The following is a 27,041-nucleotide window of genomic DNA, read 5'->3' as shown; positions in this document are numbered from 1 at the left end:
AAATGGCATAAAAGTCGAAATCTAAGTAGCACTGAAGACAAATGCAGTAATACGGTCACATGGTTTATTCCTTCAAACAAAAAAAAGTGAGGGTGGCTAAGCACCGTCGAAGAATTTCTAAAAGGAAGCGTACACCAGCGCATTAGATTTTGTTCCTCTTTCGCTCGGTTGTAGCCTGTACTTAGATGTAACATAGTTTTTGTACAGTACCCTTCTCGTGCGTTCTCAGAAATTCTAGGTTAAGTTTTACGACCCTATTGACTATCAGGCAAGAACACCATCCGTCTCGATGCAGAGTTAGCGCAGTCTGTTAGATCGGGGGATGAAGAATTTTCCCGTACTGATTTAGTCTCCATTTTATTTCCTAATCGAACACCACACTTTTATGTCGCTACAACTAATCAGGAGTCTTCGGAAAGGAATAATAGAACAGCCGCCGCTGCCACCACCACCACCTCCTCCTCCTCCTCCTCCTCCTCCTCTGTGTACTTGAGGCGAGGTATAAGGAATCGTAACTCTATTGTCTACCTTGCCACTGTAGAATGCTTAAACAGTGTTACAGGACCAGTGAGAAATATCTCGCCCAGATTGAATTAATCTTCCTTCCCTGGTACTGCATCAAGTGAGTTCTGGTGTTGCGCATGATTTGTGTCAAAGAGCTTGAACGGCCGTTTCTTAAATATGAATGGTGTGTGTTGTGCTTGCATTATTGAAAATCAAATGTACGTGTCAGGAAGGTGACATTCATACCGTGTGCTTGCAGCAAAACTATACTTCGAAAACTGCTGGTACTCAAATGGGCTCTAAGAGCCATGATCAATCTTTTTAGTATTCGTACTTTGATTTGTGAACAAATGAATCGCAAACCACTCGCGACTTGGTTCGAAGTTCATCCTGACTTCATAAGAAAAATATTATGTCGATAACTATTTGTGCCATTGCTGCACAGTCTACGATTAAGTAATGAAACCACTAGGTACCGGTGAGTAAAGCAGACTGAATATCCGTAATTACATATATGGCCTGGCAGCGCTGTAGACCTAATGTGTAAGATCTGATTGATCTACAATGAGTAGACTGCGCATTACAATCATATCGACAGATATTCTCTCTACGTAGCTTAGGAGAGCCTTAGATGTCAGCCATCATTCGTAACAAACCCAGAATTAGATTATTCAAAAGTTCGGGTAATAAACACACAGCTATTTCGACAGATTGCTACTGCTACAGCTTTTTCTGTTCGTCCGTTCAATCTTTCTAATTTTATTATGGGAGTAGTACTCTCATTCTAACATAAATGACCACATCTTCAGTTCAGCTTTTGGAGCAAGAGAATTTATCTTGGAACAGATAAGTTTGTGGCTGCAAATGAAACTTTGGAGGCAGTGTGGTAAGAACGTGGTCAGGAATTCATGAAGTAACAAACAGAAATCGTTCTCGCTTGAACTGAGGACACTTACGTCGCAGTTCGGCAAAGGGAAAACAGCCCCGTATGGCAAACTCGGCAGAAACATTAGTTAAAAGAAAATGAGTAAGATACCAAATTGTATGACACAACAATATTTCCTCAGCGAGCCAAGCGTTATGGGTTCCTGAATGTCGAGGGCCAATAGTTAACAAAACATAGCTAAATTTTCTCTGCGTATGCTTTTTAAATATGTTTAGAGGTTATTTTGCTGTAAGGGTAAAACTTGGTGTGTATTAGAATCTCAGTATAAAAGGCTGTTCAAAATTAGACTAAGTATGATGTCATGCTTTGATGATAGGCCAATAGCACTTCGGAAGTAATCTGTCAGTGAAGACGAAAAATGGTGTAAACAATTCAACTTTTTAATGTGCGCATGACTGTATCGATAAATAAATGCTTACAGCGATTCTTTATTATACCTCGCCACAAGTATCTGTATCTACATGATTGCACTAAAATTCACAATTAAGTGCTTGGCTCTCGCTCTCGAATAGCAAGTGTGGAAACTCTAACACTTCAGTCTTACCATGCGAGCTTTCATTCGTCATACTTCGTAACGACGATCAATTCTCTCTCTGTAGTTGGAAGTCCACAAAATGTTATTAAACTTTGGAGAAAGTTGTTGGAAATTTCGTAAAAAGAAAGGTCCCGCCGCAACGAAAAAACATTTATTGCCACGCCAATTGATTACCTCCGTAACTCTTCCCTGTCTTGCCGTAATAAGAAACAAACTGCCCTTCTTTAATCTCTTTTTGATGTCCTCCGTCAATTCTATCTGGTCAGGATCCCGTACTGCACACACTCTGAGGGCAGACAAGCCTAATGCAGGGGTATATACCAACTGTGACTGTTTATGTTCCTCTCGAAGGAAAATAATTCGTTATAGCAATAAGAGTGATCCATGGAGGACTACAAAGAATGACGAGACGCAAACGCAGTGCGGCTTGATAACACGCTCAGACCGCTTTTACTTCTAGGTAGTAACTCCATTCTGCATGGACTTCTTTCGCGAACGGGAGACTATTCATCTCAATTTAATCCCTTAATCCCCATAGAATGAACGAACGAACCAGTCACTTAAGGGAAGGAGTTGATAGTTGAGTAGCGCTGATTATATCAAAATCCTGAGGCTCGTGTTCTTCCCTGCGGGCTACTTACGCGAGTCAACGTATTGTTCCTTGAGCCTGTGAGCAGGGCAAGGCTTCCTGTGCGCTAATCGTTGACTGTTTCGAAATATTCAAACATGCCGTGATAGCCTTTGTCATGTTTCCTGCTGATAGAATTGGGCATTCTTCGCTCTGATACACGTAATTATTTTTTATCTTCGCTTGTTGGCGAGTAGAAAATGGCCTGTCAGCGTAAGTCTAGAAGCTTCTGCAGAGTCCGAGCCAGTGGGATGGGGACACAGTTGATGTTGTGTGTCCGTTGGTAGGGAAACACATACGGATATCAAAGTTGCAGCGCGTTTTGGGCCCTAATTTGCGTGTAATTAACTCGAGAACTAACTTATTACACTAATACGTAAAAACCATTACCGGCCCAGAAAAATTATGCAGAACTTATAAATTATTGTATTTTGGGGTGCAATTTCACTAGTGATGTGAAAGCTCCGAAAGAAGTTAATGGGGGTAATAGAGAAGGAAATTTTCATAAATCGTTTTGCGGTGTCTTTATATAAAAATTGTACACTTTGTCCAATTCTTCAGGTCACTCAAGTATGTTTTCAATGTCTGGCATCTGGTCAGTGCATCTCACAATGTCACTCAAAAGTAGTAACAAAATTAGAGAGAAGATATGACCTAGTCAAATGTTGATGTGTAGGCGTCGTAATTTTTTCACGAGACTACACTGTCTGCATCACCTGCCGGCCACGAATTTTCTTTCCTTCTGGACTGTTTCAGCTCCATTCCGTGTTAAGAATATTGACTTCCTCCTCACGTATCTAAAGGGGGTGTTTATTACATCAGATTTCACCCCTAGGTAGAGACCGGGCGGAGGGGGTACGGGGTGCATCTGGCCGCAAATCAGCCCCATCTGTTCCGCCGTACATTCACTTTACACTGAGGAGACAAGTCATGGTTACCTCCTGATATCGTGTTGGACCTCCTTTTGCCCGGCGTAGTACGGCTGACTCATTCGTGAAGGGGCCTCTAACACTCTAAGGGAGGGCCCTGTAGCCTTATCGGCCCATTGAGGGGTTAGCAGAAAACTGCCTCCTCTGCCCTGACTGGGCTGCGGTTGTCTTGGTGTGGTGGTCCGGCCCTGTGCTAACCCTACGTGGTCTTTCTCTTCTTCCCCCTTCTGTCTGTTACACTTGTTCATCTTTAGTCTCTGTGTTTATCTTGACCTGCCCGTGTCGCAAGTCTTTCCTAGGCATTTTGTGAGTGGAGTACCTCTGGTAAGCTGCGAGGGCTGGTAGATGTATCCTCCCTCATTGCGCTTTGCTTTCGGCTGTTTTCTAGCTGGGGCACCTTTCGTGCCTTTCTTCCTCTGTCTGTCTTTGTCTCTCTTTCTTCTTTTTCTCCCATGTCTCACCTTCATTGACCTTTCGTAGAACTTGAATTTCTTCCCCGAGTATTGCGGGGTGGGCTACCTCTGTTGTACAGGCATGTAGACCTGTCAGAGGAAAAAGGAACTGATGACGTAGTAGTTTGGTCCCTTTGATCCATCCATCCAACCAACCAACAGGCGTAGTGCAGCAACTATATGCGGCATGGACCCACAAAGTCGTTGGAAGTTTCCTGCAGAAATATTAAGCCATGATGTCTCCACACATTCCCATGATGAGTGTTGCCGGTGCAGGATTTTGTGCACGAAATGACTTATCTAGTATGTCCCAAAAGTGTCAGATGTGTGGCCAGATAATTCGCTCGAATTGCCCAGAATGTTCCACAAACCAGTTGCGAACAGTAGTGGCCCCGTGACATGGCGCATTGTCATCCATAAAAATTCCGTTGTTTGGGAACATGGTCTATGAATGGCTGCAGATAGTTTCAAAGTAGCAGAACACAACTACACTCCTGGAAATGGAAAAAAGAACACATTGACACCGGTGTGTCAGACCCACCATACTTGCTCCGGACACTGCGAGAGGGCTGTACAAGCAATGATCACACGCACGGCACAGCGGACACACCAGGAACCGCGGGGTTGGCCGTCGAATGGCGCTAGCTGCGCAGCATTTGTGCACCGCCGCCGTCAGTGTCAGCCAGTTTGCCGTGGCATACGGAGCTCCATCGCAGTCTTTAACACTGGTAGCATGCCGCGACAGCGTGGACGTGAACCGTATGTGCAGTTGACGGACTTTGAGCGAGGGCGTATAGTGGGCATGCGGGAGGCCGGGTGGACGTACCGCCGAATTGCTCAACACGTGGGGCGTGAGGTCTCCACAGTACATCGATGTTGTCGCCAGTGGTCGGCGGAAGGTGCACGTGCCCGTCGACCTGGGACCGGACCGCAGCGACGCACGGATGCACGCCAAGACCGTAGGATCCTACGCAGTGCCGTAGGGGACCGCACCGCCACTTCCCAGCAAATTAGGGACACTGTTGCTCCTGGGGTATCGGCGAGGACCATTCGCAACCGTCTCCATGAAGCTGGGCTACGGTCCCGCACACCGTTAGGCCGTCTTCCGCTCACGCCCCAACATCGTGCAGCCCACCTCCAGTGGTGTCGCGACAGGCGTGAATGGAGGGACGAATGGAGACGTGTCGTCTTCAGCGATGAGAGTCGCTTCTGCCTTGGTGCCAATGATGGCCGTATGCGTGTTTGGCGCCGTGCAGGTGAGCGCCACAATCAGGACTGCATACGACCGAGGCACACAGGGCCAACACCCGGCATCATGGTGTGGGGAGCGATCTCCTACACTGGCCGTACACCACTGGTGATCGTCGAGGGGACACTGAATAGTGCACGGTACATCCAAACCGTCATCGAACCCATCGTTCTACCATTCCTAGACCGGCAAGGGAACTTGCTGTTCCAACAGGACAATGCACGTCCGCATGTATCCCGTGCCACCCAACGTGCTCTAGAAGGTGTACGTCAACTACCCTGGCCAGCAAGATCTCCGGATCTGTCCCCCATTGAGCATGTTTGGGACTGGATGAAGCGTCGTCTCACGCGGTCTGCACGTCCAGCACGAACGCTGGTCCAACTGAGGTGCCAGGTGGAAATGGCATGGCAAGCCGTTCCACAGGACTACATCCAGCATCTCTACGATCGTCTCCATGGGAGAATAGCAGCCTGCATTGCTGCAAAAGGTGGATATACACTGTACTAGTGCCGACATTGTGCATGCTCTGTTGCCTGTGTCTATGTGCCTGTGGTTCTGTCAGTGTGATCATGTGATGTATCTGACCCCAGGAATGTGTCAATAAAGTTTCCCCTTCCTGGGACAATGAATTCACGGTGTTCTTATTTCAATTTCCAGGAGTGTATTTCCTGTCAATGATCGGTTCCATTGGACCAGAGGACCCAGTCCATTCCTTCTAAACACAGCCTACACCATTATGGAGTCACCACCAGCTTGCACAGTGCCTTGTTGACAACCCAGGTCCATGGCTTCGTGGGGTCTGCGCCACACTCAGGCGCTATCATCAGCTCTTAACTGAAATCTGAATTCATCTGACCAGACCACAGTTTTTCAGTCGTCTAGGATCCAACCCATATGGTCACGAGCCCAGGAGAGGGCTCTGCAGGCGATGTCGTGCTGTTAGCAAAGGCAGTCGCTGCCGTAGCCCATTAACGTAAATACGTAAATATTTCGACACACACACACACACACACACACACACACACACACACACACACACACACACACACACCTGGAAATCTAGTAGTCTGTGCACACACTTGACACTGCGGATCTCGGAACATTCAGTTCCATAACGAATTCCAGAACACTGTTCCATGCATCTAGCTGTAACCACCATTCCGCGTTCAGAAGCTGATCATCTCTGACGTGCTGCCATAATCACGTCGGAAACTTGTTCACATAAATCACCTGAGTACGTACGACAGCTCTAATGCCCTGCATTGCCTTTTGTACCTTGTGTACGCGATACTATCGCCACCTGTTTAATCAATATCGAGGCGTCGGTGTGTAGGCCGGCTTGGATGTGATTATAGGTGGTGCACCAGTTCCCACAAGGTGAACACCTCATGTTGCGCCTCGAATACACACTGACCAAAGATTTTACTCTACACGGAGACAGATTGGGTAAACTGCTTCTGTCTTGGGGGTGAATGAGAGACCTGTTTGGTCTCCTTAAACACGTGACCAGCACAGCACTAGCTGTCGGCACTACTCTTTCAGCGCTTGCTTTCTTAACAAGCGAACCGCGCGGGGTAGCTGCCTTTTTTAAATGGTTCTGAGCAATATGGCACTTAACATCTAAGGTCATCAGTCCCCTAGAACTTAGAACTACTTAAACCTAACTAGCCTAAGGACATCACACACATCCATGCCCGAGGCAGGATTCGAACCTGCGACCGTACCGGTCCTTAGTGTAAGTTAGTTAGCTTAAGTAGAGTGTCAGCTTAGCAACCGATGACCTCAGCAGTTTGGTCTCGTAATATCTTACCTCAAATTTCCTTAACGAGCGTCAGGTGACGACGTAGTTAGACCCTTATAACCTCCTTACTGCCGGCGAACTTCGCAGCCGAATCACTCCCTGAAAACCAAACTGATAATGCCCAGGCTGAGTGTCGAGTTTTCAGTGTTATCCTTCAGAGTGGATTGTGTACTTCTGAAACATTGTTTTGGTCCAGCTGACTGCCTCCCGCCGCACTTTTAGCCCCGAGATACCTCTGGCTGCTCCCGGACGGACTGCTGGTTTTCCCCCTGATATACCTGTTGGAATCAAAATTAATGGTATGCCTATTCACTGCATCAGATTTGCCGTAGGCGTCGCTGTATCGGCAGAGCGCAAACTCGATTAACAATTTTCTGTCTTTAATTTTCTGCCTTGTCGAGGTGGACAGGGTAACAAACAACAAAATGGTGCCATTGGTATACGCTGCACCCTGATGTCTGCACTGAGTGGCAGTTCTCGTGAAGCTTGACATGAAATTACGTTCCGCTTGAGTCGCAGCAAAATGCACCGTGCAGGAGTGAGTGCTGCATAGCATACGCCGTCTGCGGACAGGCTTGCCGGCTTTATCTGCGATAGCAGTGCTCTCCAGCGGCAGTAGACGGAAACATCTGTCGCGCCATTCACGCACAATTTGTTTCCGAAATTGGACACGCGTGAAAGAAAATCCCGAAATCCGTTGTGGTGATGTAAATGTATTAAATGACTGTTAATATGTTCGGGAAAAGATCGTTTAAAATTTTAAATTCCGTCTCAAACGTCCTTAACATACCTGAACTTGGAAAAAGTTCCGGATATATGAGAGGAGTTAAATTGTACTCTTGACCAGGAATTCAACAGTTAACTCGGTTTCGAAAGCAGTGCTGCCAAACACATTACTGGGTGCTTTGTTAATTGCTCAAAAGTTATTTCTATCTCGTTTGCCTCAATAACTCGGAAGTTCATCTTACAAAAGTTATATCTTTACATAATCATATTGAGTTGGCGTAGGTGCTGGTAAAGCGTCAGGTAACGTTTATATTCACACCCATTCCTATGCACTGAATGGTATGGTAGCACTTGTAACGACAGATTACATCAAACCGTATCAAATCTGACGGCTCTTCTCCCCCTCTCCCCGCGCAAACTGATTTCACTCGGTGCTCTGAACAATTCTGCGTGCTCTGCTCTGAAAAGTTGCTTTCTTTTCTCTTTCTCAGTGAAATTTCAGTCGCCGAGCTTCTACACGGAAAATGGTTTCTGTGAGATGAAATGTAGAACGTGGTGTGGACAGCTCTGTCAATGCCTTTGTGCCCGGAACAGATGGCCGTCGGGCTATCTTAGTAAATTGGCCGCATCAGCTGTAACCGGTTTGTAAAGTGGCAGAATTGAACTGTCAGACTGACACGGGACGCAAAGCTGCGTGCTCTCAACTGAGTTACTGCTGTTAATACGGATGTTGTATCCCGATTAAAGATTTCCGTTGTCTTTTGTGAAAGTGTGTGTGTGTGTGTGTGTGTGTGTGTGTGTGTGTGTGTGTGTGTGTGTGTGTGTGTGTGTGTGTGGTGGGGGGTTGGTATCACTTACTAGTCAGTGATTCCACACTGAAACGGTAGTTACGCCGTATGATGCGCTTCAGTGTAAGATCTGTGAAACGCTGCGGGAAGATAAGTAACGTCTGTCCAACGCCAGTTCAGATATTGGGCAAATACACATTAGAGGCTAATTAGTAAATGTGATGACAGCGTGTACATAATTTTAGAAGTTGTCTGTTGCTATGTGTGTGCTCTGCAGTGATGACTAGTCGGACGATAATTAACTTCTCATTACCGGCAGGAGTTTCTGAAATTAATTGCTGACGGAAGGAAAGGGAAGAGTTTCAAACTTACAGCGACAGCATTAATAAAGGTGAAGGCTAATAAGGCTCCAATTTGCGAGACAGTTGGCATTGAAACCATTCTAATTGAGAGTGGTGCATTTTCGAAACTCTTACGCTTGATAAAGCAAATGGAAGTAGATAGAGGCGAGAAAATCAGAAACCCTACCTGCATCTTCTGATCGGCTGTAATTGTGAAACATGTGGCTCGCTTAAGGCATCAATAATCGATCAAGCAATTTGTCAGACTTCACGTGTTTGTCCAATTATTTGAAAAAGTGCTGTTTCCTTTAAGGTTTGTAAAACGTAACTTGTTAGAGATCATGGGTACTTTGATCGACGGCCGATCTGACAAAAAGTTTACCGTTTACGCATGCGTTCGTCACACAATAGCCATTTGCTTGCCAGACTATTAGCTGTAATTTTGATATATCTGTCAATTGGAGCAGGTTTCTAAGACTGCAAGTTTATATTCTGCATTGCGCCTCGTACATTGCACGAGTGCCAAAGTACTTCACGACACGTACGTACAGTGTGACAGCTGCTTAAAATGTTAGGTCAGATTCGACAAAATTGGGTTGTACGTACGTACGTACGCACGCTCGTTTGACAAACCCGTGGCTGTCAAACTGAGGATTTGCCTTCTCAACTGCATCGTCGTCTACCGTGTGCTGACTAGCCTCGTTGGATGTGGCAGCGTTACCTTATTCTTTAGTTCTTCCCGCGGCATCATAAAGTTCGGCTTCAGGGTACCACAATAGTTTAATAAACCTAAGATATGAGAGAAAAGAAGCAAAATTGCCATAAAATACAAAGTAAAATCAAATAATGGAAGGCGTTCCCAACAAAATATGGAGGTAGCCGAAGTAACATGCGTAGAACATGAATAAAATTAGAAATCTGGAAACTGAGAACGTACAGATAGTGATGGAAGCAGACAAACCACAGAAATACATACACTGCCACTCGACCGGTTGTTAAGCATGAAAGCGCTATACGTATTTCGATAATTTCTGAAAGTAGTGGTCGCACAAGCGATGCTTTACTTGATAAAAGCGAGTTGTTCTTAAACTAAAAGCCTGTCACGACCAGTCCAGCCCATGGTGCCATGTACGTAGACGACACTTTTTTTCGCTCAAAAAGAACACGACTTCGCAATTTCGTTGCCGTAGAGTTGTAGATTTCCCTCGTCGTGGAGTGAACTACAGTAGCAAGTCTGGGGAAAGAACACGGTGTACGACAATTATGACCATAAAATTAACGAGTCATAAAAGATTGATTATTGGGATAAAATGTTCACATTTGCTTAAATCCCTGCATAAGCTGCTCATAATTGTTAAGATCTGTTTCCCTCGGTCTCTTGGGCTTCGGTACTAAGGATTCGTTAACTTTCAAACATAGATTTTACACACATGAAGTTTCACAGATATAATCGTGGTGGGTGCTACAGCACGCGCCTCCGTTATTGCAAGGAATTCCTATTCGGTTTTAGCATTTCGAACTTGGATACTTCAGTTGCTAGTTAAGAAACTGGTGTTTGCCGGAACATGGGCCATGTACGTTACCGATCAACATCTTGAGCCTTGGCATCGTGTACACCTTGGGGTACGCACGGGGAATCACCATCAGGGACGTTAGAAAATATTCTTGACACTTCTATAGAGGCTACGTAATAAAAGTGTAGATTCAGTCGGGGAAGTTATACGAAAGGCGACATTCTAGCGAATCCCTGTTGGCTAAATGTACAAAACCCGAAATGAAGATACTGTTAAAACAGTAATCACCTCCATCGCGTTCCTAGTAGTGATAATGAGAATCCAGTAAGGAGAAAAGTGCGCGCAAAGAAACAGTTGTTTCTAGCTCGCTACCTTGAATAGGTACACACATTAGCGGCTAGGCCCGTAGACAGTAGTGATTATTACCCTTAAGAATCTAGAGCCGGACGACAGATAAAAAACGCAATATTTAAACGTGACAGTTGAAGGATACCTCCGAGGTGAATATTCAGGAAAGTCGCACTGGGTCAAGCGGAAATAAGTGAACGTGGTGAGGTTTCTACTTAAATTAGGGATCCGTAAGCCCAACAAAACTGCGAAAGACGGATTCACTCAACGTAGTGTGTTCACCAACACTCGTATGTAGAAAACAGGAACATCAGTCATAGATATGAATGCAAATGGAGTATGAGAATATAAATACTCTTCCTAACAAAAAATGATTCAAATGGCTCTGAGCACTATGGGACTTAACAGCTGAGGTCATCAGTCCCCTAGAACTGAGAACTACTTAAACCTAACTAACCTAAAGACATCACACACATCCATGCCCGAGGCAGGATTCGAACCTGCGACCGTAGCAGTCGCGCGCTTCCGGACTGAAGCGCTTAGAAGCGCTCGGTCACCACGGCCGGCTCGTTCAAACATCTGGACATACTTCAGTTAATTAAGCTATACAAGTTAAGTGGCGGAACACTACTAACAGTCTTGACCCGTAACATTCATAAAATAAGAGCTTGTATTTCACTAAAGACGTCAGTATTGTATGAGTTTATCATCAAAGACTACATCACAATTTGAAATTTACTTAAGGGTGATTTCCTTGTGCCTAGTCATGGGTTATTAATGAAATAGTTAAGTTCCACATGCCTGCAAACACGATGTAAATTCATACACTTAGACGTTCTCTTTATCATGCACAAGTGCTTGCCCTAAGGACACAACATACCTCGTGTATGTAGTTAAACCAGTATTACACCTTACGATCAATTGCTGCCGAAGCAAAACGTCCATTGCCTCGGCAGAAATAATACCGGTAGCTCTAGTATTAATGCGTGTGTGCACAATTAAGTTTCCTGGGAAGTGTTACTCTTGCTAACTTTCATCAGAGCGTATTTTTCTTGGAGTTCCGCTATTATTTACCGTAATAATAAATGCCGAATAATTTCACAGAACGCTTTATTTTCTGAGTTACAAGGATAGAAAAGGGAAGTGTGTGGTCGGTTGACATTTAACAGTAGTAACTTATTTTCCTGGAACCACAGAGCTGCGTTGTTCATAATGAAATAATTTGTGTTAAACATTATTTCACTTCCTGGTAATCTAAGTCCACGTCTTCATGACTACTTTGCAATTCACCTTTAAGCGCCTGGCAGAAGGCTCTTCGAAGCACTTTTAAGCTATTTTTCTACCATTAGACTCTGTAGCAGCGGGTAGGAAAACTGAATACTTAAAATATTACTTAGTATGTACTGATAGGTTGGCGACAAAATATTTTTCACATTCAGAGGAGGAAAGTGCATTGAAATTCCTTGAAAAGATCTCGCCTTAAGGAAAAAGACCTTCGTCTTAACGAGTGCCACCCCAACTCGCGTATCACATCCGTGACTCTCTCCCCTGTTTCGCGATACTACGAAATGAGCTGCCCTTCTTCGACGTCCTCCGTCAATACTATCTGGTAAGGATCCCAATACTCTAGCACCTGTGTTTATATTTTCCGTGATTTTTCCTAAATTGGTTCAGGCAAATGCCGGGATGGTCCCTGTGAAAGGACACGGCCGATTTCCTTCCCTACTCCGATGGGACCTATGACCTCGCTGTTTGGTCCCCTCCCCCAAGTCAATCAACCTATCAATTCTGAGGACGAACAAGGGTAATGTAGGCAATCGCTTTAGTAGACCTGTTGCATCTTCTAAGTGTCATGCTAGTAAGACTTGGTTTTCATTTTTCCTTTCCCATAACATAAATGACAGTTCCAACTTAAGTTGCTCCTGAGTGATTCCTAGGTATTTAGTAGAATTGACAGCCTTTAGATTTGTGTGGTTTATCGTGTAATTGAAATTTAACTGATTTTTTTGTACTTCACATAGATGACCTCTCACTTTTCCGAAAGGAGAGACAACTGTCACTTTTCAAACCTTCCAGATATCTTGTCTACATAACTTTGCAATTCAGTTGGATCTTCTCATGACTTCACTGGACGCTAAATGACAGCGTCACCTGCAAATCTTCTAAGGGGCCTTCTCAGATTGTCACCTATATTGTTTTTATAGAGCAGAAACAGCAGAGGGCCAATAACACTTCCTTGGGGAACGCCGGATATCACTTTTGTTTTTCTCGAGGATTCTTCGTCGATCACTACCTACTGTAACTGAGAGTCAAAGCATAGAAGACTAATTTAAATGGTAAAAAATTAGGCAAGTTCTAAGCTCAGAGTGGATTAGATTGATGTATTCGCAGACATGGACAATTTCTCGTCTGTAGTGTGTTGGTGCTCGGTATCGTGATTATTACCAAATGATTTCGGGACACGGTCAAAGCAGCGTAGCCGACGAATGGTTTGTTTATGTATAGACGCGTTCCTAATCGGAACGTGTCAGATGGAGAGTTATTGGCGAGCGGAGGGGGCCAAACGATTTATCGCGAGATCAAAGTTCGGCGGTGTGGAGACACGTGGAGGGGCGTTTGACGTCAAGGGCTGGAGGCGTGGCCCGGCCCTCTGAAATAAAAGCTGTTGGCGCGGTCGTCTGCCGCATTCCAGTCGCAGCCATGACTCACCCCGCCGTTGTGATGGAGATGGCGCTGGTCGTCTTCAACCTCACGGCGCACAACGCTACCGTGCCGCCCGTGTCTGACGAGGTCGACTTTGACATCGACTCTATCGGTGACATCGAAATAGGACCAAGTAAGTCAGGCATTACCTGTCGCACGCGTCTAGTTTGTCGTACTGACAGACGAGGCTCTTACAAACATAATGACGAAGATCTGTCACGCTCCACCGTAGTTTACAGGAAACTGAGCGAGCATACTCTTGACAACTGGTTTTGCAATATATTCGATTTGAAGCGGTATAACGCGTTTAATGCTACCCCACCAGGTAGAAACTAAGTTCTCGCAAGGCAGCTGTAGTCTATGGATGGCGGCTGTCGGTGATACAACCTGTAATCGGTTATACTGGATTTTCATCTCCGGTTTAGTCTATTAAAACGGCTCAAAATAGCCAGTTTTTAAATAAACTCTTTTTAGATTTTTACCAATTCTAAATGGTGACATCAGAAAGTTGGAAAAGCTCTAAGACACCACCAAAATTCTGCGTGGTTTTTTCAATATAAACAGAATCAATGTCAGAATAACTAAATAAAGAAATCTTTGTCCGTTCGCTGTTCGACGTTTTTCTCGAAAGCAATGAGACTAATACTGCAAAAATCACAAATATTCCCCTGTTGATTTCAATTTTTGAAACTCTGCTCAAAAATCGTGTTGTAATCGAAGATCATACCATTATTTTGGTATAACGAATAGTGCTAGAGGGTCTAAACTGAGGTTGGAAGACTCTATTTTTGGTGTTGTTTGTTACAAGGGGCTAGAGGTAGATGAACGTATATTACATACACAGTTGATCAGCTACTTTCCATTTTTATCATAAACAATGAATGAATTGTTTTTAGTCTACCTTAATTTCCTTAACTTTTATAATATAGGAAAAGCGAGCTAGTAATAAGCTTACGCTTGAAATTTCTGGTGTTCTTTTTAATTATTTGGGACAAAAACCAATTTCGTATTCAAATATATTTACTTTGTAACAGGAATTTGAATACAACGGATTTTTTTTTCAGAAAATTCAAATGAACACTTTTGATTTCAATGCAGTCGAAATTTTTCAAATAAAAATTACTCATTTCAAAAAGGTTCATTTAAAAACCAAAAATTTTATCACTGCTTCTATAGTAAATTGACGTACTGGTTTCTCTCCATTTACTAGTGAAAAAATTAAAGGCCTATCGTAAAAGACCAAACAAATACCGAAAATACCAGTTATTCAGAACTAAAATACTGGTATCTGTTGCAACCGGTTGGTTTTTCCAATCACTACTGTAGTCATAAGATTCATCAACTTTCAAACATCGATTGTGCAAAACTGCAAAGTCTTAATGACACGATAAATGGTAAAATAGACAAACCTCCGTGTTTACAATCAGTTGACTACATATATATAAAAATTACTAGGTTCCGTAGCTATATTGGCTAGGTCAGCGGCACCAAAAGTAAATTTTCCTCATCTTCAAGAAGTTAGTTTAAACTTTTGCGGTTTCGCCATATCACGAAGACAACACCATGGCAAGTAGCTTCGTAGTTCTGTAGTCGCCACACGAGACGCGTACCGGTATCACTGTAGGTTTCTTGTATCAGTGCGCCTCGTGAGTCTGTGAAACAAAATTTGGTCCAGACTTTCGCGAGAGTAGATTTTACCATCACTATATCTACCGTGTAATATAAACGCGGTAATCTTGAGTAGATACTTCCTCATTGCTGTAATTCCATCTGCATCTTAGTTTCTTGCAGGGAAACATGTTAACGTTAAATTTTATGGAATAGCATACTGTGGTTCCAGCAGTATTGGCTAGCGACCAGACTGCACTTGTTTCAGACACTGGTGAACTGTAAATATAAATTTAGACTTCCCGAGCACAGTCTACTCCGCTGATGAAAGGCTCACAGGCCTCCAGTCGGACGGGAATATTGATATAACCGGACCACCTTCCGACGAGTGTTTCTCTGCCATCTGGCAAAATGACTACGTACATCAGACAACGAATGACGTGCGGCAAAACGTTGCGGTGATGATTTTAATGGTGATACTAGTTAAGTATTCTGTTTCATGTACGAGCAGCTCTTGAAACGTATGCAGCTCTGCAATCCAATCTGCCGGAGTATGAGAATATATTCGTATCTTCCCTCGTTCTTTGCCAATTTTAGAAAAACCTTTCGCATTTTTGTGTAAACCAGTAATGTACCACTAAACTGCTAATTGTATGAATAGTATTTTGCCGTTGCAGTGCCATCCAGTTTACCTGGGGTATTTTGTGTTCCTTTTTCCAGGTGTTAGTGTTCTGTTCTGGCTGCCACACAACTAGGTTTCAGGTTGTGGTAGTTGCATTTAATGCAACAGTTACTACTAGGCCGTAACAAAACATTACACTGTTACCTTGTATTTAAAACATAAAGATGGAAAAGTCCAGAACTATGTTAAGGCATTGAGAGGTGGGAAAAAGTTCAGATGACAGTATTCAACCATGCTTAACACACTGGTGTTTCATGTTGTAAATTGCACTCTGCTTAGCAGTCTACATTTGTATCTAAATGATTGATTGTGGTGACTGGAAAAATTATTTTCCAAATACCACACCTATAAAATTTGTACTAGATTTTAATGAAATTGTTGAAACGGAATAAGGTAACCAACCACTCAATGTAAGTCAGAATTTCAAGAAAAGAAATGAAGAACAGACAAGACAAGGTTTCAGGTTTCCATTCATATTTGAGCAGAATGTGTGTGTGACTAGTAATTTGACATTTCATGTATTTTGGATTGCTGCAGTTGAGGGTGTTAATGTCAGATTACAGGCGGTTCCCCAGAATGGTAGTTTGGCAGTGTGTGGTTTTAATTAAGAATGTTCCGGACCTTAGAAATGGTGACATGCAATGCAGGGACAGAATTTTACGCAGTAAGACCAATTCTGAGAAAATAACTCTGAAGGCTTATGGTATGTCATGTTTGTGTTGCAGACTCCACACGTTGTTACGGCATATATGGTTGCTTCAGTACGGATAGCCCATGGACATCTGAGACCCGACCAATCAGCTTGCCTCCAGAATCTCCAGAGAAAATAAATCCCTATTTTTGCTTATACACACGAAGGAATCGACAAGAGTGCCAAGTAAGAACTTCTGTTACAACAGTATTTGTTAGATACTTCTGTACTTTGTTTGTAAAACCAGAATTGTCACTTATTTATGTTTTCATTTGCAGCGTTTGGAACTAATGAGATGGAATGCTTCCTATTTAAACCCCAGGCAAAATGTAGTGCTTATCAGTCATGGATATTTGGAAAATGGACAGAAACCGTGGCTTATGGTAAGCTGAAAAGGTGTTAAGGCTAAGATTATATATAATCTCATAAAATTAATGGTTTTCACGTATTAATCTGTAACACAAAATGTTTTGTTGCAGAATATGACCAGGGCCCTTCTTGACCATTCTGATATGAATGTTATTGTTATTGGATGGGGTGGAGGCTCTAAACCACCGTACTCCCAAGCAGTTGCAAATATTAGAGTTGTGGGTGCAATGGCTGGTCATCTTGTTGCACATATGGTGGTAAGTTCAGTTCCCACCCTGCCTGTTCACAGAATAGTATTATAAATAAAAAACTAAGACTGTAAGCTTTGTGTTTAAACCTAGAACTAAAAATTTGAGCTGGGACTTGAACCTGGATTCCTGATAAATGTAAATCATATGTGGAAACTCAGGTGGCAGTGTTTGAGTCAGGTGTAGAGGCATACTCAGATAGTCTGGTGGCTATGGCAGCTGCTCATGAAAAATCAGGAAATTTGGATTGGTTTCTTTTTTTTCCAATTGTAACTGTAGGTTTATTAAAATGCAGATAGATTTCATTCTGGCTGATCCATTCATTTAGTTTGTCCATTTTGTATTAATTTTGTTTGTGCATATGTTAATTACACAATTTTGTCGTTTTGCAGAATAATGTTGGAGTTGATGTGAAAAAGTGCCATGTCATTGGGCACAGTTTAGGTTCTCATGTAGCGTCATACATTGGACATACTCTACAAACAAAATTTAGAATGAAGCTTGGTCGCATAACAGGTAACAAAAGTTGTTGCTTTTGTTGTAACACAGTATGAAATTACCTCTCATAAAGTATATTATCTATCTAAGCTTTCATATCATTTTAGGACTGGATCCTGCAGAACCGCATTTTACAAAAACTGACCCCATTGTGCGCCTGGACCCATCTGATGCTGATTATGTAGATGTTGTACATACTGATGCAGCACCGTTCATGAGCGGCGGTGAGTGTCTGCAAAATATAAAGATGGTGGCATGTTTGCATTTTTTCTTCATAATGAAGAAATATATTATTTTGCTTAATGCTTTTAGGCCTAGGACTGAAAGAACCGGTTGGTCACGTGGACTTTTACCCAAATGGAGGCATTCGTCAGCCTGGCTGTACTGATGGAGTCTTTGGGCATATAGGAAGACAGAAAGGAAGTTTGTCCAAAGGTATTGCAGTCAATGTACAGCTAATAAGCAAAAGAAATGTTTCCTTGCCTCACTGTAGGAAGTTACGTACAGAATTGCATGGAATATAATTAATGAATAATTATTTGGTTTTCCAATTTTCAGGTCTGCGCAGTTTTGTCAGCTGCAACCACCTTAGAAGTTATGAATATTATATGGAATCAATAAATACAAAATATCCTTTCATGGCTATAGAATGCAAGTCTTGGGAAGATTTTCTTAATGGTTCTTGCTTTTCTTGTGGAAAGCACTATGATATAAAAAATGGTTATAAGAATGGAGAATCATACTGTACAAGATTTGGTTACAATTCACAACCACATATGGTGACAAATTCAAAAAACAGAATTCTACAAAGGAGAAGTGTTAAAACATACCTAATTACAGGATCTGAAACACCATTTTGTCGTAAGTAACTTTCACTTTCTAAAAATAACAACAGAAGAGATTTTTAAAACTTTGATGTATAAGATTCACTAAAGTATTCCTTAACCCTCATTGTGAGAGTTTCATTGTGAATAATTTCTAGAATGAGATAGCTTTGTCACCTCTTGCTGTCAAAACATTTTATGACAGTATTACAGCTTAATTTTACAACTATAATCTCTGGATTTGTACATAAGATATTATTAGTAACAAATGAAGAAATTTAGAAATGTGTCTCTGAGATTTTACATAGTATGTTGCTCAGATATGTTTACTGTGTTGGTTTTTGTTTGTGGGAGGAGTGCATTGTCGGATTCTTCTGGACAACACTCACAGTTTTAACACTAATCTTCTGTAAACCCCAATGCTTCTTCCAGTGTATGGAAAGGAAGTTACAGAATCTCTCTAACATTCTTGCTTTTTCAAAATAATTCCATGATTAGGTGCTGCTCATAATACAATCTTCTTGTTTATAGTAACCCTACCCAATAAGGGTCCCACACTGACAAACAGTACTAAAAAATTATTTGAATGAGTTTCGTAAGCCATTTCTTTTGTAGATGAATTGACTTCCTTAGGACAGAATAGGATTCTGCCTGGCATCCATTTTTCTTACACTTAAAATACTCTTTATTTTACTTAATTTGGTTTGATAGCAACTTCAATGTTTATTGAAAGCAGTCACAAATAAAATTTAGCACACTACTGAAAAAAAGTGTGTTAAGATTGTCATGAATGAATGCTTGTAGCAAATTCTTAGTGTAATCTGTGAAAACAAATTGCTCTTGAACTCTGGAACAGTTTACCAGTGGTGGTGAGAACTTCTTTAAATTGTCTACTTGGGTACTACTGCTTAAAGTGGAGTTTGTTTTAACCAATAACACAGTACATTACATGAGTGCATTGAAATGAACTGTGTGCTAAACAGGACATTTTGTTTCAGGTGAACATTTTAGAGTATTAATAAATGTTTCAACTTCACCTGCAAGTGTGAAACATGGGAGTGAAATTGGACACTTCTGGATTGTTCTAAAAAGAGGAGAATCTGTTGAAAGAATCCAAGTGAATACAAGGTATGCAAAAGTTGGTGGAATCCACCAGACACACAAGTTAATAACATTTATTCTGCCTCTTAACATATCTGTAGTGATGACAGTAAAATAAACTTCCATAATGAAATTGCCATTCAGTAAAACTATTTTGCCATGTTGCACATGATAAAAAATTTACAGGAACCGGAATATTCTTCTGTTGGCCAAAAGATGAAAATAATTCTCTTTTGAAGGGAACACAGGAAAACTATCTTGGAAAAAAGTTGACAATAAACAGGGTAAAATACAGTAACTACCTGCAGTCGATGTTGATGGGAAGTGCAAAGTAGAACAGTTTTTTGGGAAAAATTATCCTAACTAGTTGCTCTTTCTGAAAGAGCACTGGTAAATCTGAGTAATACCAGATCATCTTGCACTAGAAGTTCACAGCTTCTGTAGCAGCACTATTTCAGCAGACTGTAGGGCAGTTGAGAGTATAAAATATTACTGATAATGGACTCGCAATATCAGGGTATCAACCAGGCGAATTACTGCTAAGTGGTGTGATGTCAAGTATTTGATTCAGTAGAGTTCCATTTGTAACAAATCACAGGTTCTCTTCTCTTAAATCACATGTAGGCAAAATTAATCTGCTATATCCATCTGCTGACAATATCTTCACTCAAGAGAATTTGCAAATAATTATTTGAAATTGTAGTTTTAGTTTCTTAGTAAGTAGTTCTTATGAATACTTCAACATAAGATTCTTAACTCTAAAAAATGATTGTTTATGTATATGTATTTTTCTTTTCTCCAATAGGGCTATACTGTTTGAACCAGGTACACAACACAAGTTCATAGTATCAACAAAGTGTTCAGAATCTCTTGAAGGAGTTAGTATTGAATGGGTGTATGAAACGTCATTTTTAAACCCTCTTACATGGAGATTTGTCACACCCCCAAGATTATTCTTGCAGTCTGCTGTAGTTGAGAACCTGGAGCGGTCAAGCAGGTTGGTCTAAATGTGAAATATGTATTTGAAAATAAATATTAATGTTACTGTCCAAATTTCAATTTGTGTGTTAAAGAAAAAGTTAAAATAGTATGTATATGTACACTGTAGTGAGGTTTTCCGATATTCACTAAATGCATATTGAGAGATTAATGTAACTGCAGACATAACATCTGGACACAACACATTTCCTTTGTCAAAATGAAGGACTAAGGAATTCAGTAGGACATACTAGTAGTGGTTCACAGATGTGGTAATCTGGGCAAAGCTTTCACAGAACTCAGACGTGACAAATTTGCCTTTGTGATGTTACTGTGAAGTGAAAGCTTCAGTAATGTATTAACTCATACTTTCCTTAGGACAAAGAATTTCATAGCTTTGGACTGCTACACTATACAGTGCATTCTCTCTGGCATTATGCAGGAACAAATACCCACATAGGCTGCAGTTGCCACATGGTGCTCTGGCTCATTAATGGGGTCTGTTGTTCAGTGGAGTAGGTTGTGTATCAGATTTAACTGAGAATAAACTAGAAAAGTTAGGAGTGGGTTTTGAAAGAAGTCAGAAAATCATTGATGTTTAGTGCTTCAGACTGGTGTTAAAAGCATGTGCTGTCAGCTGTGAACAAATAATTTGTAATGTTCCATTTTTCAATGGTTTTTAAACAAGGCTGCATGCAAACCCTTAAAACACACATGGGTTCGGAAAACTCTGATAACACAGTGTGTCTGCAAAATTAGAGAGCAGAGTGGTGTACTATTTGGTGCAACTGGAATTATTGGACTTGTCTTTCTCCACCAAACCATAACTGATAAGTTTGTGAACAATGTATGCAGTCTATTACAGACAATAAGCTACAAAGACTTAAGATTATTTCATGCAGAACAAAAGAAAAGCAAACCACCAGTGTCAGACGTTGTTACTGACTCAAAAGAATGTCTCACAATATTGTAAATTTTCTGGAGCGTAGCACTAAGGTGATCCAAATAATTTGGACTTCATTGAAGCCTGGGGACTGCTTTCACTAATTTATGTGGTACATTTAAAGATATGCTCATGAAATAGTGTTTTAATGTAACTTATTCATAAGGGCATTGCAGGACATGAAACTGGAAATACAATCGTTCAATCTTCTCAAGTGCCCTGAAAGTGTGAAGTGAAGTGTGCATGCTGACCCAATAAAAGTTGAAACAATGACACCCATCTGCCTACAGAGTGTGGGAATTTGTTTTTCTGCTGGTGACATGGCATGAGTAAGCAGATGACTAGTGAAAGTAGTCTGCACTGAACTTTGTACAGTCACATTAAATGCTGTCACTGCAGTGCATGACTGAGTAACTAGATGAACCACCAGTGTAAGTAATGGTATAGCTTGTCAGTGTGAGAATTAAGCCCTGCCAGCCACTTAGGCTTAACACACCACTGCCTGAATTTTGTATGTCTGGAGGACACAATGTGTAGAGTGAAGGTCCACTGCCATATCTTGAGTGGTAATTACACATTAGATGAGATCTACTGTTAGTTTCCTGACAGATAAACCCTTCATTTTAGCACACAGTGATATAGTATGAACTTCCACTATGACATACTGGTCTACTTTTGTAGATTGTTTTAATGTTACATTGGTGACTCACTCATCATTTTAAAGTTACATGCCTGCTAAATATTCTTTGATGTTTGTTGTTATATGTATAGTAGAATGAAAGAATCATATATATTTCAAACAATATTTTTATTGTTATTGTTACTGTTTCAGGCACACGTTATGTCCACCTTATGGTAGGGCAATATATCCCAAAGAAGTAATGGAAATGAGGAGGAATTTGGACTGTAAACAAGAGTGACTTCCATAAACCATTTAACTAAATTATTACTTGGCAGTTCCTAATATTCAGTACCAACAGGTACTGGAGATGCTGTCAGTGAATCTGTGATAGTGTGTTGTTACACGAGGACAGTGTGAAACATTGTTCTCTCTCTCTCTCTCTCTCTCATAATGTACCAAAGAATTGAGTGTGAGTTAATTTTTTGCAAGTGTTAAATATTTGCAAAAGGACTGAAAACAGAATGTTTGATCTGCTTAGCAGGAGTGGGTGTAATTAGCATAGACTAAGTGAAGAAACATTGAGGTGTTCAATTCTAAGTCTCTGCAGTCATCTCTGCTGTTCCTGCCATCATGGAGGTTATACTAACAAACAAGACAACTGTTAGATTAACTCCTGGCACTTAGTGAAAAAAGCAAACATTTGACATACAGTATTATTTTTATAGTCATATTTTTAGATGTAATATACTGTTGTTTAAATGTGAGAGCATGTGACATGATTTCACATTTGTTTTTATAGATTTTTATATTAGTAAACAAGTTTTGAAAAATGGAATTGCTGCATTCATTAATTCATTGCTTCCTTCTGTTGACAAAATTCCTGTCCTTAACCAATTGCTCATGTGAATATGGCACTGATGGTCTACAGAATCCTTCATAAGAGACTGAGTTAGAAAATATGAATTTTTGTGAAAGACGATAGCAGTTTTAAACAAATGCTGACGATGTACGGAGAATAATATAAAGAAAGAAATACTGTTAATCAAATTGCTGGACTGGTGACTTGTGTAAAGTTTTATCTTAAAGTTTCAGTAGTAGCTTAAATTGTCATTGGTAGTGGACTCTTAAATGCTTGCATTACAGCCTTGATAATTTTCTTAAATAGCTTTGGTGTACTGTCTTGGCGAACACAGTACTTGTGGGGACACACACACACACACACACACACACACACACACACACACAGACTTTAGACAAGGGAGGAATTTTTTCCGTAAGATTAAATTTTAATGCAAAATTACACTTCTGTACATAGGAAGCTGTTCAGGTTCTGTAAGATTTGTAGTTATAAAGATGAATAATTTGTTTATCCTACTAATATCATGTGAGAGCATTACACAATTTTTATGTATGTACTCAACACTCAACGTTACAGCTTATATTCTTCAGTGGTCCAATTTTCATCTAAAATTATACTTCAGCATTCACTTAGCTAAATAATAGTGACCAGTGGTAAAAAAATAATGAAAGATGTTTGTATTACTGCTCTTAATACTGACGCCACCATTGATGCTACCTACTACCACTATGTTGTCTGCCTCCACCATTATTTCTACTATTTTTATAAATGCTTAACACAAAGCCACCTCTGTAACTGAGGCACTTCTGTTTTGTATAATGATGGTGGGAAAAGAAATAGCAACACAGAGGATTGGTGTGACATTAAGAAAAGTTGGTAGACTTGTTCTTACATATGAAAGATGATCTCTCTTCAGATTTTGTTCCAGTCACATAAGAGTGGCGCTAGTAGTGTCACTATCAGAATGCAAATTGTATTTGTTTTAAATACACACTCTAATGGTTGTGAGCGTCAGTTACCTTTGAGAATGGACATAATGAGTTGTTGTCAGTCAAGAATGCCTTTAAGGCAACAAAGAAGCATTATCAACACACTGCTGAGTTTGAATGAGATTGCATAATAGGGCTACGAGGAGCTGTGTTCCTTCTGCGATGCTGCTGAAACACATGACAGGAATGTAGCCACTGTACATAATCGCTGGCAGGGATGGTCACAGGAATGTATGGTCAAATCAAGACTGGGCTACAGAATGGCCATGTGGCACTGCCGAGAGGGAAGACCACTGTCTTTGGCGTACAGCTCTGGTGCATAATATTGCATCTACAGCAGCAATTTGAGCAGCAGTTGGCGCTATAGTGATACAACACAGTTAAAAATCAGTTACATCCAGAACAGCTCAAAGCCAGATTGCCTTTAGCATGCATTCCGCTGACCACAAACAACCACCATTTGAGACTTCAGTGGTGTCAAGTGTGAGCTCATAAAGGGCAGGGTGGAAGTGTGGTGTCTTTTCCGAAGATATCTTGTTCTGCCTCGGTGTGTTGGTTACAAAGAATCCAATTGAGAGCTTGCAACAAACCTGCCGTGTGCTACACACACTGGGCCAGCACTTGGAGTTGTGGGGTACAATTTCTGTATGACAGCAGCAGCATCCTTAGGATTATCCCACGCACCCTAGCTGCAAATCTGCACATCAGTCTGGTGATTCGACCTGTTGTGCTGCCATTCACAAACAGCATCCCAGGGGGTATTTTGCAACACGATAATGCTCACACCCCCACCCCCCATACCCCTCTTACAACCATATTCTTTACAATGTGTCGACATGTTGCCTTGGCCCACTTCATCAACAGATCTGTCTCCAATCAAGTGTGTATGGGACATCATCCACAAACAGCATTAACCCTGCAGCACGCGCGCTTAATATTGTTGCGTCAAGGGGTGCATGTGGCACTCGGTGCCGCTTACATTTAAATACATAAAAAGCAGGTTTTTTAATTTTTTTGGTGGAATTAATTATTTATTGTTTATAACATCATTCTTAACATCAACTTTTAATATGGTCTGTATACATATATCCAAGGTGCTTAAAAAAATTAAAATTGTTACGGAATATCAGACATATTTTTCCAGGATATTTCCTAAGTGCTACTTTAATAACTAATTCTAAACAAATTATAACCACAGATATGATTGGATTGTTTACCATTGTTAAAGTGAGTTTTACAAAAATGTGTAACAAGTATAAAAACTTTGTAGTAGTAATAAAGAATAAGGCAGTCAGTAAATACAGATCAAGAATCGCACACTTTCTTCCTCCGGAGAGGCTCTGCAATCATTACTTGTGACAACATTGTGGCAAGGTTGCTTGCAAACGAATCTTTTGTAGCTATTGCAAGTGACAGTAGTTTTATTTATTTATTTACTTATTTTTACTACCATAAAGATGGCACCTCATACACCTTCTTACAGCCTCCTCATAATTGGTTGGTGGGAATTGATTGATTGAGGTGACAGAAATCCTTGAATATCTCATGGTAGAGTAGAGAGCTGAACCCTTTCTTTCAAATGGCAGTCTTTCAGAGCCAAGGCCAGGTTTGTTAGGTAGGTTCTTCATCTGAATCTTTTCTCTGGATTGTTTGAAAAAAAAAAAGAAAAAAAAAAGAAACCGCCTGGGAATTTATCCCAGCAATATCCAGATAATGAAAAAACAATGCCAAGGGCCATCTTCTTGTGGTCCATGGTGTAGAGTAGGATGTACACATATAATCCACAGTATAGACTCCACCTTTTGTTGCATTGTAGTTCAAATTTACAACAGACTTGCCTGTAGCGGTGTCGATTTCAGCAGTTTCATGCATTGATGACAGGAAAAGCACAGCCTTGTTCCTTTTTGTTTAGCACGAAACAAGACAGAAGTCATCTTGAAATCCAAAAAGACAATTTCCAATTTCTCGCGATCTGTTGGGCGAAAATTCCGGAGGAATTTCCTTCTTGTTCTTTCAGTGTTCCAATGAATGTTAGCTCATTTTCTAAAAGATGCTGGGCTACAGGGCAAACACTGTAGCAGTTGTCTGTAGTTACATTCCTGTGAGTTCCCTTGATTGGCTCAACCAATCTCTTCACAATATCCAGTGGCTGGTTAGGTGCAACATATGGTCCAGGATTCTGTCTGCTGCAGTATACTTCAAAATTAAAAGTATAAAATGTCTTGCTATCGCACAATGCATAAAACTTCAATCTATACTTAGTGGGCTTATTAGGCATGTACTGAACAAAACTACAACGTCCGCGAAATGAGACAAGCATTTCGTCTATGGTTGTGAACTCCCCTGGACTGTAGTTATTTCTGCAGTTGTTCAGAAATGCTGAGTGGAGATAGCCGATGGCAGCAAGTTTATCAGTTGCTAGTCGTTCTTTTCTTGTAGAAGAATTGTCCAGTTTGAGTGACCGGAGCAAGAACAGAAAGCACTTATAGCTAAATGCTGCCCTTAGAATAATCATTCCTGTTCCATTTGACACCCACAGTTCTAATACATTTGTGCGTACTCCTTTTTGTACAGCAATGAGAAACAGTGCTGCTGAAAGAGCCATTATTTCAGAAGCAGAAGTAGTTTTGCAATCTCTAGCCTCTGAGTAATTCACAGATGATCTCTTGTTATTTATTTACTTGTTTGTGTTTGCAACGACATAAACAATTATCTCAGGATCAAATAATTTGGGAAAACTTTCAATTTTAGCTTCTCTACCATTGCGTTTCGGGCCAGGTAGGACTTTGATTATATGCTTACATTTTGGTCTCCCCTTGTAGTGCTAACGGATTATTTATCAACCAAGTTTCTTGGTCCTTACCAATATAAAAATGCCCGTCATCATGTGGCATTCCTTTCACTTCATTCCCGTCAATGCATCACTGCTCAGATTCGCTGGAATGATCTGCAGTTTTATTTATTTCTGCTTACTCATCGCTGTCAGAGAAATCTGCGTAATCTTCTTTGTCAGATGATTGCAGAAGAAGACACTCAATTTCTTCTGGTGTTAGTCCTTTCCTTTGTGCGGACCTGGGAGACAATAAAATAATTCTAATACCAAAGCAATGTTAATAACTAAATCATCATTCACCCACAGAGTTGTAAAACAAAGCTTCTAATCAT

At 41.1% G+C, this 27,041-nt stretch overlaps 1 protein-coding gene across 2 annotated transcripts in view; it reads left to right on the top strand.

The window, feature by feature from the left end:
• The window catches only part of LOC126470271 (pancreatic triacylglycerol lipase-like), a 42,659-nt gene extending 19,804 nt beyond the window's left edge, over window positions 1-22,855 (top strand). The window contains exons 1-11 of one of the 2 annotated variants that reach the window (XM_050098012.1): window positions 13,448-13,597; window positions 16,480-16,631; window positions 16,724-16,828; window positions 16,925-17,071; window positions 17,455-17,578; window positions 17,668-17,784; window positions 17,873-17,995; window positions 18,119-18,421; window positions 19,383-19,512; window positions 20,291-20,482; window positions 22,239-22,855. In XM_050098012.1, the coding sequence (XP_049953969.1) occupies window positions 13,462-13,597; window positions 16,480-16,631; window positions 16,724-16,828; window positions 16,925-17,071; window positions 17,455-17,578; window positions 17,668-17,784; window positions 17,873-17,995; window positions 18,119-18,421; window positions 19,383-19,512; window positions 20,291-20,482; window positions 22,239-22,326 (1,617 nt within the window). In that variant the 5' untranslated portion in view covers window positions 13,448-13,461 and the 3' untranslated portion in view covers window positions 22,327-22,855. Of the gene's footprint in view, window positions 1-13,447; window positions 13,598-16,479; window positions 16,632-16,723; window positions 16,829-16,924; window positions 17,072-17,454; window positions 17,579-17,667; window positions 17,785-17,872; window positions 17,996-18,118; window positions 18,422-19,382; window positions 19,513-20,290; window positions 20,483-22,238 lie in introns of those variants that run through there. The other variant, XM_050098011.1, reaches the window with a different exon arrangement.
• The last annotated feature ends 4,186 nt before the right edge of the window (window positions 22,856-27,041 follow it).

Source organism: Schistocerca serialis, chromosome 3 (genome assembly GCF_023864345.2).
Source record: "Schistocerca serialis cubense isolate TAMUIC-IGC-003099 chromosome 3, iqSchSeri2.2, whole genome shotgun sequence".
Lineage (NCBI taxonomy): Eukaryota > Metazoa > Arthropoda > Insecta > Orthoptera > Acrididae > Schistocerca > Schistocerca serialis.
The sequence above is the reverse complement of the archived record's forward strand: the minus strand, read 5'-3'. Positions and strand labels throughout refer to the sequence as shown.